Source organism: Haematobia irritans, chromosome 5 (genome assembly GCF_050003625.1).
Source record: "Haematobia irritans isolate KBUSLIRL chromosome 5, ASM5000362v1, whole genome shotgun sequence".
Lineage (NCBI taxonomy): Eukaryota > Metazoa > Arthropoda > Insecta > Diptera > Muscidae > Haematobia > Haematobia irritans.
In genome coordinates this window covers 41,264,628-41,277,610 of record NC_134401.1, presented here as the reverse complement: position 1 = coordinate 41,277,610, position 12,983 = coordinate 41,264,628, and the positions used below count along the sequence as shown (strand labels likewise).

General features: G+C 34.4%; 1 protein-coding gene across 1 annotated transcript in view; it reads left to right on the top strand.

Annotated features, from left to right (window-relative positions):
- Positions 1–12,983, top strand: part of LOC142240243 (DNA fragmentation factor subunit alpha-like) — a 187,906-nt gene that overhangs the window by 155,891 nt on the left and 19,032 nt on the right. Inside the window, exon 2 of the mRNA XM_075311935.1 lies at positions 1,478–1,693. Coding sequence (XP_075168050.1) covers positions 1,478–1,693 — 216 coding nt within the window. The remainder of the gene's footprint in view (positions 1–1,477; positions 1,694–12,983) is intronic.

Genomic DNA, 12,983 nt, shown 5'->3' with positions numbered 1-12,983 from the left:
CCTGCTTTTTATAGCCGGGTACGAACGGCGTTCCACCTTGCAGTGAAACCACTTAGAGAAGCTTTGAAACCCTCAGAAATGTCACCAGCATTACTGAGGTGGGATAATCCACCGCTGAAAAACTTTTTGGTGTTCGGTCGAAGCAGGAATCGAACACACGACCTTGTGTATGCAAGGCGGGCATGCTAACCATTGTACCACGGTGGCTCCCTTCTATTTATATAGAAAATTTTATCAAAATTTCGTTGCTGAGGGGAAATTTTGTCAAAAAGTGTTTGCGATTGGAAATTTTGTTATAATTTTTTTGCGATAGGAAATTTTGTCAATATATCTTTGCTATCAGCATTTCTTTGTTGTAGAAAATTTTGTCAAAATCTCTTTTCTATAGGAAATTTTGTCAAAATTCCTTTTCTATATGAAATTTTGGTAATTTTTTTTCTATTGGAGATTTTGTCAAAATTTTTTGCTTAAGGAATTTTTTTACTAATTTTTTTCTTTCAAAATTTATTAGCTATAGGAAATTTTTGAGCTATAGGAAATTTTATCACAATTTCTTTGCTGTAGGAAATTTTTTCAAACTGTCTTTGCGATAGGAAATTTTGTCGTAATTTTTTTCTATAGGGAATTTTGTCAATATTTCTTTTCTATAGAACATTTTGAAAAAAATTTCAACAAAATTTCTTTTTTATAGGAAATTTTGTAAAAATTTCTTTTTTATAGAACATTTTGCAATTTTTTATCTATAGTAAATTATGTCTTAAATTTATTTTTATGCAAATGTTTACAAATTTTCTTGGATTTAGGAAGTTAGTGTTCATCATTTCGTTGCTATAGGAAATTTTGTTATCAAATTTGTGCTAAAGGGTATTTTACATAATATCTTTTTTTAGGTAATTATTATAAAAATTTCATATTTTATATAAAATTTTGTCAAAATTTCTTTGCCATAGGAAATTGTGTTAAGATTTTTTCGCTATATAAATTTTGGTATAAGTTTTATTTCTGTAAATATATGGTAAACATTTTTACCATTATTATTATTATTTCATAGACATGCCTCTTTAGAAATTCTAGGGAATATTGTCCTCTATGTATCTATAGTTTTTTCTTGTAGCCACAGAAGGCAAAAATATTTCTACAAAAAAAATCTGTTTTATGCACACGAAGTGGTGGGTACTTCACATCCAAGAATGAGAACTCAAAATGATTATTAACGTAACATGAAGAGTCCTTTAAATGTGCTTGAGATTTAGTCTGCAACTAAGTCCTCTTACAGTTAGTTGACCCTTTTTGGGTGGAGTGTGTGTGTGTCGCAAGGGAAGGCCTGAATTTTATATGCATCTATTTATGTACCCTCAAAAGATTTTTGTTGTTGCTTTTCTAAAAAAAAAAAATTAGTTAAAATTTCTATTTATTTTTCTCTTGCCTTCTATTTATTTCTATTAATTATGTGTGTTTTTTATTCATCCCTTTCAAGGTCAAGGATATAACGCGCAACATAAAAAAGGCTGTTGTCGCCGCCTCATTGGAGGAAATCCGTGCTAAAGTGGCTGAGAAATTTGAAAAAACCGATCAATTGGCCACCATACACTTGGACTCGGATGGCACAGAAATTGATGATGAGGAATATTTTCGTACTCTTGAGGCTAATACAGAATTAATAGCTGTATTTCCCGGTGAACATTGGATTGATGTAAGTTTGGGAAAACAAATAATTTATTTAGATTAATTGTAATTTAAATATAATAGAAAAAGATATGTCTTAGAGTTAGAAATTGTACACAGAAAAAAAAAATTCACGAACATTTTTCCAATTAAAGTCTTAATTGAGTTTGAAAAAATATTCAATTAAAAATGTCATTGATTGATTGATCATTTCTGTGATCAAAGACATTTTAATTAAAAATTAATTGGATCAATTAATTTCGTGGGAGGTCTCTCTCCTCCGGTGCTATGGGCTGCGGTCGGACTCCGAGAACAGGATTAACCATGTAGCTTCTCAACGCTTCAGCTACATTATCCTCACGAATCCTGTTGAGACCTGTCTGGTATGCTGCCTGATCTAGAGGCTCTCTTTTGTAACGCTGGATCTCGGGATCTCTAGAAGGTGAAGATCAACCCTTACATTCCTTGTTTCTACCGCGGAGCTTATCACAGTTTGCAGTGGCATGGGCGGACGACTTATATAGGCTGTCGAATGTGACCCTGAGAATCTTGGGGTAATTTGTTGTCGGAATTGTTTCGCCATCGACTCTGACATTCAACTGCCTGCGTACTTCCGCCGTCCATGTAGTGAATAGTGTGGCTGAGGATTTGGTGGGTGATATCCTCAAATTTCTTGCAGTGAAATAACTGGTAAGATCAGCGAGGTAGACATTCGACCGCAATCGACCGTAAATGTCATCAACAATGTGCCCAGGTGCCACGATTGTGCAATCGTCCGCATAAGACACAATCTCGACGCCATCAGGAGGGGGTGGAATCGAGGACAGGTAGAAGTTAAACAGTGCCGGAGATAACCCCCCCCCCCACGCACTCCCTGTTTAACTCTACGGGGTTTTGAATGAATTCCACGTACGACTGGCGTCCACACAAAATATATAATAATTCAGAACCCAACGCTTCGTTCCTGCCGGTAGGGACGTATTCTCGATGTCCTCGAATAATGTGGCATGGTTGACCGTATCGAACGCTTTCGATAGGTCAAGCGCCAAGAGGTCCGTCCTATTACACGGCTTTGACTGATTAAGTCCCCTATTGATATGTGTCGAAATGGCATGCAAGGCTGTCGTCGTACTGTGTACCTTACGGAATCCATGTTGATGGTGGGCAGCTGGAAAATTCTCCACAAAGCTGGGGAGGAGTAGTGCCTCAAGTGTCTTGGCTACTGGCGAGAGAAGGGATATCGGTCTGTACGATTCTCCTTTATTCGAATCTTTGCCTGGCTTCAGTAGTGGAATCACTCTTCCCATCTTCCAGACATCGGGTATAATGAGTGATTCCTAGGACAAATTGAGGAGTCTGGTCAGGTACTCAACTCCCAGTATTCCCAGATGCTTCAGCATTAGCATTGAAATTCCGTTGATGACATTGGTAACTTCGGCTGCGGTGAATTGTGGAGTGTCGTCGGCTCGGAGACCACGTATCCGACGAGTGGCTCTCTTTTTCGCTCTATCACTCTCGGGATCACTTCAGATCAGTCACAGTCACGTCGCCAAAGGTGCCTGAAATCCCATCATCCCTTGTAGCGGGGTTCGAGAGGGCTCTCACTGTTGACCACAATTTACCAGTTCCTGTGCCTAAGTTACATTGCTTCAGGTGCTCTAACCAAGTGTTCCGCTTGTGCTCGTCGACTATCTTATTAATCTCTAGATTTAGTTCTCTGATTCTAGGCTGCTGCGTTGATGATGTCCCGGAACGCCCTCTGGGCAACATGAACATGAGTGGGGACGGGAGCTCTCTGAAGCGGCGATCGGTGTATTCTCTGAAGACTTCCCAGTTGGCTTTCTTTTGATTGATATACGTCCGGCGTTCAGAGGTTATGAAATCGGAGGGTCGGTTAATGGTGAGAATTATGGGGAGGTGGTCCGATCCCAATGAAATCACGGGTTGCCAGGAAACGTCATTTATCAGACCAGGCGACGCTAAAGATAAATCTGGCGAACTGCTACAGTCACCCATAATTCTCGTGGGGGCCTCTTCGTTCACCGTGCAAAATGTGTGCTCTGCCAAAGCTATGTCTGGTCATTACTTAGGAGTGAATGCTAAAGTTCATGGTGGGCATTAAAGTCGCCTAGAACCAATCGGTTATGCCCGCACAACAGCCACTCAATGTTTGGGCTATAAACTGGAGCACAGCTACCAACCGGCGGTATATACACATTGTATAGCTCTATCTCGGCAGCCCCAGACTTGACTGCTGCCCCAATACATTCCATATACGGGTCACTAGTGTCTTGCACAAGCGGGATAGGTCTATACTGCACGGAACGGTGTATTATGAAAGCCAGGCCACCACCTCCATTTCTTGTGCGATCCTTTCGAAGCACATTGTATCCATCACAATGGCGTAGACTGCAGGTGGAATTCAACTTAGTCTCCTGGATCGCCGCGACCCTTATCCTTTTCCAATTCATAAAGTCCACGATTCGCTAATCTTACCTCGGTGACCGTTGCAATTAAATTTCAAAAACGATGCACTATCCGGAACTGGAACAACAATATTGGGTGTAAGATGCTGCGGCGGAGAATATTGTTGTACGGGAGATGTCGGGGGGGTCGCATAGTCAGACGACCCACTGCTGCTATCGCTGGCACAGCAACCTGTCACGTAGTCAGTATGACTATACTTCCGCAGCGATGTTAAGCCGGAGCAGTTCCGGTAATGCACCCACTCCAAGCACCGGTTACACCTGACCGAAACCGAACGGTGGTGGATCAGGTTTCAGCAGACTGAACAATACCATGGTCCGGGAGCAAACGGAGAAGGCTCCCCGGGATGCACCTTCTCCATCACAAAAAGACGGACACGTACACTGATGTGGCAGCCGCTGGCCAATGGATGGGGTCCATCGGGTAAATCCGGTACACAGAACCCGCCGCCGTGGGATTGCCGGCTTATCGTTCTAGTCGCTTATGTTGCAATTTTTTATCACATTTTCCTGAAATTTAACATTTTCTATGGCTTCTAAAAATATGCAAATCTTGACTTAATTTCTCTAGCATTTTTTGTGATCCCTAGAAGTATGCAACAAAAATTGACCTAATTATAATGGGTCAACTTTTTGCATTTATTTAAAATTCTTAGACAACAAATATTTCTCTCAGTACTAGTACATCGTTTCCAGTGATTTGTAAGAAAACAATCTGCTGCTCTTGCCAGATGACATAGATGTCATAGGTTAAGTGTAAATATTATTTTTTAATTAACTCTTTAATTGAGCTTTCCAAGAATCACCATTACTTTAAAATGTTCAACTGTTAATAACAAAAAAAAAAAAAGATTTAACTAAAATGGCATTGACACATAGACTACTTCACTCTCTTTTATAAGCTATGATCTCTGATATGCCGTTGCGATGGATGTCCCACTGAAAACTTTTTTTGTGATGTTAGCAAGTTTAACTTTTACCACAAAAAAAGTTTTTTTCAAATGCCATACATTTCGACAATTGTCGCAAAAATAAACTTTTTCCTTGACAATTGTCAAATGTTAGGTGACAGATATCAATGAAAATACTGAAACTACTTTTTTGGTGAAACTTAGGTGACGGCTTGTGCTCTTTATTGCTTGTGGAAATATATCATATATCAATAAGTGTCTAAAGAAGTTTTTTCAGCTTTTGAATTTTAAAAGGGAGTATGGGTTAGAATTACAGATCTTTAATGAATTAAATTAGACGTTAATTATATATTATTATGATATATTTGAATTTATAGCAAAGTAACGACTTTTTTAAGTTTTTAATTACTTTTTTTCTTAAAATTCAAAAAAAAAAACGTATTTAGAAATTTTAATGAAAACAATATATTTTTATTGATTTTTTAATAAAAAAAAATTATTAAAACAAGTAACGAAGGGCGGGGCCGACTATATTATACCCTGCACCACTTTGTAGCTCTAAATTTTCGATACCATATCACATCCGTCAAATGTGTTGGGTGCTATATATAAAGGTTTGTCCCATTTAAATATCACTCGATTTGGACAGAATTTGATAGATTTCCACAAAATCTATAGACTCAAAATTTAAGTTGGCTAATGCACTAGGGTGGAACACAATTTTAGTACAAAATTATGGGAAACATTTAAATCTGAAACAATTGTAAGGAAACTTCGGAAAAGTTTATATATGATTTATCGCTCGATATATATGTATTAGAAGTTTAGGAAAATTAGAGTCATTTTTACAACTTTTCGACTAAGCAGTGGCGATTTAACAAGGAAAATGTTGGTATTTTGACCATTTTTGTCGAAATCAGAAAAACATATATATATATGGGAGCTATATCTAAATCTAAACCGATTTCAATCAAATTTGGCACACATGACTATATTACTAATTGTACTCCTAGTGCAAAATTTCAACCAAATTGGGCCAAAACTCTGGCTTCTGGGGCCATATAAGACCATATCGGGCGAAAAATATACATAGAAGCTAAATCTGAACCGATTTTAATCCAATTTGGCACACATGACTATTCTACCAATTGTACTCCTTGTGCAAAATTTCAAGCTAATCGGCGTAAAACTCTGGCTTCTGGGTCCATATAAGTGCATATCGGGCGAATGATATATATGGAAGCTATATCTAAATCTGAATCGATTTCAACCAAATTTGGCACGCATAGCTACAATGCTAAATCTACTCCCTGTGCAAAATTTCAATCAAATGGGGCCAAAACTCTGGCTTTTAGTACCATATTAGTCCATATCGGGCGAAAGGTATATATGGGAGCTATATCGAAATCTGAACCGATTTCAATCAAATTTTGCACACTTGACTATACTACTAATTGTACTCCTAGTGCAAAATTTCAACCAAATTGAACCAAAACTTTGGCTTCTGGAGCCATATAAGTCCATATCGGGCGAAAGATATATATGAGAGCTATATCTAAATCTGAACCGATTTCAATCAAATTTTGCACACTTGACTATACGACTAAGTGTTATGCTTGTACAAAATTTCAAGCAAATCGGAATAAAACTCTGGCTGCTGGGTCCATATTAGTGCATATCTGGCGCAAGATATATATGGGAGCTATATCTAAATCTGAACCGATTTTTTCCAAAACCAATAGTGTTCTATTCTGACCCAAATTAGGAACATGTGCCAAATTTGAAGGCGATTGGACTTAAATTTCGACCTAGACTTTGATCACAAAAATGTGTTCACAGACAGACGGACGGACGGACAGACGGACATGGTTATATCGACTCAAGGACCCACCCTGAGCATTATTGCCAAAGACACCATGTGTCTATCTCGTCTCGTTCTGGGTGTTACAAGCATATGCACTAACTTATAATACCCTGTTCAACAGTGTGGCGCAGGGTATAAAATTGTAAGCATATGTTTCTCGATATTAATTTCTTACTTTTTCGATTAGTTTAAAAATATTTTTAATTCTAAATTTCATATATTTTTTTTAGAAAATCACAAACACACATTAAATACATTTTTTAATAATAAACAATATATACGGCCGTAAGTTCACCCAGGCCGAATCTTTTGTACCCTCCACCATGGATTGCGTAGAAACTTCTACTAAAGACTGTCATCCATAATCGAATTACCTGGATTGCGGTAACACTTGCCGTTTCTATAGAAATACAAAATTGAAAAAATTTTCTATGGAAATAAAATTTTGAGAAAATTTTCTATAGAATTTAAATTTTACCAAAATTTTCTACAGAAATAAAATTTTACCAAAATTTTCTATAGAAAGAAAATTTTGACAAAATTTTCTATAGCAATAAAATTTTGACAAAATTTTCTATAGCAATAAAATTTTGACAAAATTTTCTATAGAAATAAAATTTTGACCAAATGTTCTATCGAAATAAAATTTTGACAAAATTTTCTACAGAAATAAAATCTTGACAAAAATTTCTATAAAAACGAATTTTTTTACAAAATTTTCTATAGAAATAAAATTTTGACAAAATCGTCTATAGAAATAAAATTTTCTATACCAATAAAATTTTGACAAAATTTCTTACAGAAATAAAATCTTGACAAAATTTTCTATAGAAATGAAATTTTTTACAAAATTTTCTATAGAAATAAAATTTTGACAAAATCGTCTAAAGAAATAAAATTTTGACAAAATTTTCTATAGAAATAAAATTTTGACAAAATGTTCTATCGAAATAAAATTTTGACAAAATTTTCTATAGAAATAAAATTATCTATACCAATAAAATGTTGACAAAATTTTCTATAGCAATAAAATTTTGACAAAATTTTCTATAGCAATAAAATTTTGACAACATTTTCTATAGCAATAAAATTTTGACAAAATTTTCTATAGCAATAAAATTTTGACAACATTTTCTATAGATATAAAATTTTGACAAAATCGTCTATAGAAATAAAATTTTGATAAAATTTTCTGTAGAAATAAAACGTTGACAAACATTTATATAGACATAAAATTTTGACAAAATTTTCTATAGAAATAAAATTTTGACAAAATTTTTTGTCGAAATAAAATTTTGAAAAAATTTTCTATAGAAATAAAATTTTGACAACAATTTCTATAGAAATAAAATTTTGACAAAATTTTCTATAGAAATTAAAATTTGACAAAAATTTCTATAGAAATAAAATTTTGACAAAAGTTTCTATAGAAATAAAATTTTGACAACATTTTCTATACAAATAAATTTTTGACAAAATTTTCTATAGAAATAAAATTTTGACAAAATTTTCTATAGAAATAAAATTTTGACAACATTTTCTATAGAAATAAAATTTTGACAAAATTTTCTATAGAAATTAAATTTTGACAAAAATTTCTATAGAAATAAAATTTTGACAAAAGTTTCTATAGAAATAAAATTTTGACAACATTTTCTATACAAATAAAATTTTGACAAAATTTTCTATAGAAATAAAATTTTGACAAAATGTTCAATCGAAATAAAATTTTGACAAAATTTTCTATAGAAATAAAATTTTGACAAAATTTTCTATAGAAAAAAAAATTTTACAAAATTTTCTATATAAATAGGTTAGGTTAGGTTATGTGGCGGCCCGATGTATCAGGCTCACTTAGACTATTCAGTCCATTGTGATACCACAGTGGTGAACTTCTCTCTTATCACTGAGTGCTGCCCGATTCCATGTTAAGCTCAATGACAAGGGACCTCCTTTTTATAGCCGAGTTCGAACGGCGTTCCACATTCCAGTGAAATCTCTTAGAGAAGCTTTGAAACCCTCAGAAATGTCACCAGCATTACTGAGGTGGGATAATCCACCGCTGAAAAACTTTTTGGTGTTCGGTCGTAGCAGGAATCGAACCCACGACCTTGTATATGCAAGGCGGGCATGCTAACCATTGCACCACGGTGGCTCCCTTTGACAATTTGACAAAATTTTCTATAGAAATAAAATGTTGACAAAATTTTCTACAGAAATAAAATTTTGACAAAATTTTCTAAAGAAATAAAATTTTGACAAAATTTTCTGTAGAAATAAAATTTTGAAAAAATTTTCTTTAGAAATAAAATTTGTACAAAATTTTCTATAGAAATAAAATTTTGGTAGAATATTTTTGGCGATATGGACCAATTTTTGTGTGATTGGCGATCGGCTATATATATAACTATATATATAACTATAGACCATGCAAAAAATGGTCCATTTTTTTGCATGGTTGTTAGAGACCATATACGTACACCACGTACCAAATTTCAACCGAATCGGATGAAGTTTGCTCTTCCAAGATGTTCCGGAGGTCAAATCTGGGGATCTGTTTATATGGGGTCTATATATAATTATGGACCGATATGGACCAATTTTCGCATGGTTGTTAGAGGCCATATACTAAAACCACGTACCAAATTTCAGGATCGAAATAAGATTAAAAAAAAATTTCTATAGAAATAAATTTTTGACAAAATTTTCTATAGAAATAAAATTTTGACAAAATTTTCTATAGAAATAACATTTTAATAAATTTTTCTATAGAAATAAAATTCATTTTGCTCCTCCAAGGGGACCCACAAGCCAAATCTAGGGGTCGGTTTATATGGGGGCCATACGTAAAAGTGGTCCGATATGGCCTATTTGCAATACCATCCGACCTACATCAATAACAACTACTGATGCCAAGTTTCAAGTCGCTATAACAATTTCTCTTACAAATTTCATTAAATTCAAATCCAGATGTTTCCTTACCTATTTAATTAAAACAGTCTATCTTAATGACAGTGCTATGCATTTTGTTTGCTGCATGTGAAGGTTAAATGACAGCATTTTAACTATTTCCCTTTTTCGAGTAACGACAACAACCACAAATACCTCAATACTAAAAAAGAAGATTTTGCTGTGGAATTTCTTAAAACGATATCTTATTTTTGCTGTAGCTATGGCGGAATGCATATGGCTGTGTAGTCGGCATTTGGTTAAACTGTGATTGTTGCCATCACAAATATATCTTCGAAGAAATAAATTTTAAATTTAGTTGAAATTATATTGCTAAAGAAATGTTTGTGAAATTTTGTTAATATTTTATTTCTATAGGAAATTTTGTCAAAATTTATCATAAAAATAATTTTTTCAAAATATAATTTCTTTAGGAGATTTTCCTATAGAAATGAAAATTTGACAATATTTCTTGTAGAAATGAAATTTTGAAAACTTTCCTACAGAAATTAATTTTTGACAAAATTTCCTACAGAAAAGAAATTTTGACAAAAATTTCCGATAGAAATGAAATTTTTACAATTTCCTATAGAAATGATTTTGTCAAAATTTTGTTCCAAAATTTCATTTCCATAGGACATTTGAAAAATTTCATTTCTATAGGAAATTATGTCAAAATTTCAGTTCTATAGGAAATTTTGTCAAAATTTCATTTCTATTGGAAATTTCTGTAAAAATTTTATTTCTATAGGATATTTTACCAAAATTTCATTTCTATAGGAAATTTTCTTAAAATTTCGTTTCTATAGGAAATTTTGTTAAAATCTCATTTTTGTAGGAAATTTTGTCAAAATTTCATTTTGCTAGGAAATTTCTGTAAAAATTTCATTTCTATAGAAAATTTTGTCAAAATTTAATTTCTAAAGGAAATGTTTGTCAAAATTTCATTCCTATAGGAAATTTTGTCAAAATTTCATTTCGATAGGAAATTTTCTTAAAATTTCGTTTCTATAGGAATTTTTGTCTAAATTTCATTTTTATAGGAAATTTTGTAACAATTTCGTTTTTATAGGAAATGTTTATCAAAATTTCATTTCTATAAGGAACTTTGTCAAAATTTCATTTCTGTAGGAAATTTTGTGAACATTTCATTATACCCTTCACCACTACTGTGGTACAGGGTATAATAAGTTTGTGCATTTGTATGTAACGCCAAGTAGGAGTAATCATAGACCAACCTTTTAGTATACGAATCGGCTTAGAATTAAATTCTGAGTCGATTTACCGATGTCCGCCTGTCTGTCTGTCCGTCTGTCTGTCTGTCTGTCTGTCTGTCTGTTGACGTATTTTTGTGTGCAAAGTACAGCTCGCAGTTTTAGTCCGATTGTCCTAAAATTTGGTATAGGGTCCTGTTTCGGCTCAAAGACGATCCCTATTGATTTTGGTTCAGATTTAGATATAGCTGCCATATATATTTTTCACCGATCTGGTCATAATTGGCGTGCATATCAACCGATCTTCCTCAAATTCCGTACATCCGAATATTTTATGAGCCTCGAAAAACTTGCGAAATATCAGCCAAATCGGTTCAGATTTAGTTATAGGTCCCATATATAGCTTTCTCCCGATTTACACTCATTTGCCCAAAGAGGCCAATTTTTTGCTCCGATTTAGTTGAAATTTTGCATAGGGAGTAGAATTAGCATTGTAACTATGCGTGCCAAAGTTGGTTGAAATCGGTTCAGATTTGGATATATCTCCCATATATAGCTTTCGCCCGATTTACACTCATATGACCACAGAGGCCAATTTTTAACTCCGATTTAGTTGAAATTTTGCACAGGGAGTAGAATTAGCATTATAGCTATGCGTGCTAAATTTGTTTGACATCGGTTCAGATTTAGATATAGCTCCCATATAGGTTAGGTTAGGTTAGGTTATGTGGCAGCCCGATGTATCAAGCTCACTTAGACTATTCAGTCCATTGTGATACCACAGTGGTGAACTTCTCTCTTATCACTGAGTGCTGCCCGATTCCATGTTAAACTCAATGACAAGGGACCTCCTTTTTATAGCCGAGTCCGAACGGCGTTCCACATTCCAGTGAAACCACTTAGAGAAGCTTTGAAACCCTCAGAAATGTCACCAGCATTACTGAGGTGGGATAATCCACCGCTGAAAAACTTTTTGGTGTTCGGTCGTAGCAGGAATCGAACCCACGACCTTGTGTATGCAAGGCGGGCATGCTAACCATTGCACCACGGTGGCTCCCTCAGCTCCTATATATATGTTTTTCTGATTTCGCCAAAAATGGTCAAAATACCAACATTTGCCTTGTAAAATCGCCACTGCTTAGTCGAAAAGTTGTAAAAATGACTCTAAATTTCCTAAACTTCTAATACATATATATCGAGCGATAAATCATAAATAAACTGTTGCGAAGTTTCCTTAAAATTGCTTCAGATTTAAATGTTTCCCATATTTATACCCTGCGCCACACTGTGGAACAGGGTATTATAAGTTAGTGCATATGTTTGCAACACCCAGAAGGAGACGAGATAGACACATGTTGTCTTTGGCAATAATGCTCAGGGTGGGTCCCTGAGTCGATATAACCATGTCCGTCCGTCTGTCTGTGAACACATTTTTGTGATCAAAGTCTAGGTCGCAATTTAAGTCCAATCGCCTTCAAATTTGGCACATGTTCCTAATTTGGGTCAGAATAGAACCCTATTGATTTTGGAAGAAATCGGTTCAGATTTAGATATAGCCCCCATATATATCTTTCGCCCGATATGCACTAATATGGACCCAGCAGCCAGAGTTTTATACCGATTTGCTTGAAATTTTGTACAAACATAACACTTAGTCGTATAGTCAAGTGTGCAAAATTTGATTGAAATCGGTTCAGATTTAGATATAGCTCCCATATATATCTTTCGCACGATATGGACTTATATGGCCCCAGAAGCCAGATTTTTGGCCGAATTTGGTTGAAATTTTGCACTAGGAGTACAATTAGTAGTATAGTCAAGTGTGCAAAATTTGATTGAAATCGGTTCAGATTTAGATATAGCTCCCATATATATCTTTCGCCCGATATGGACT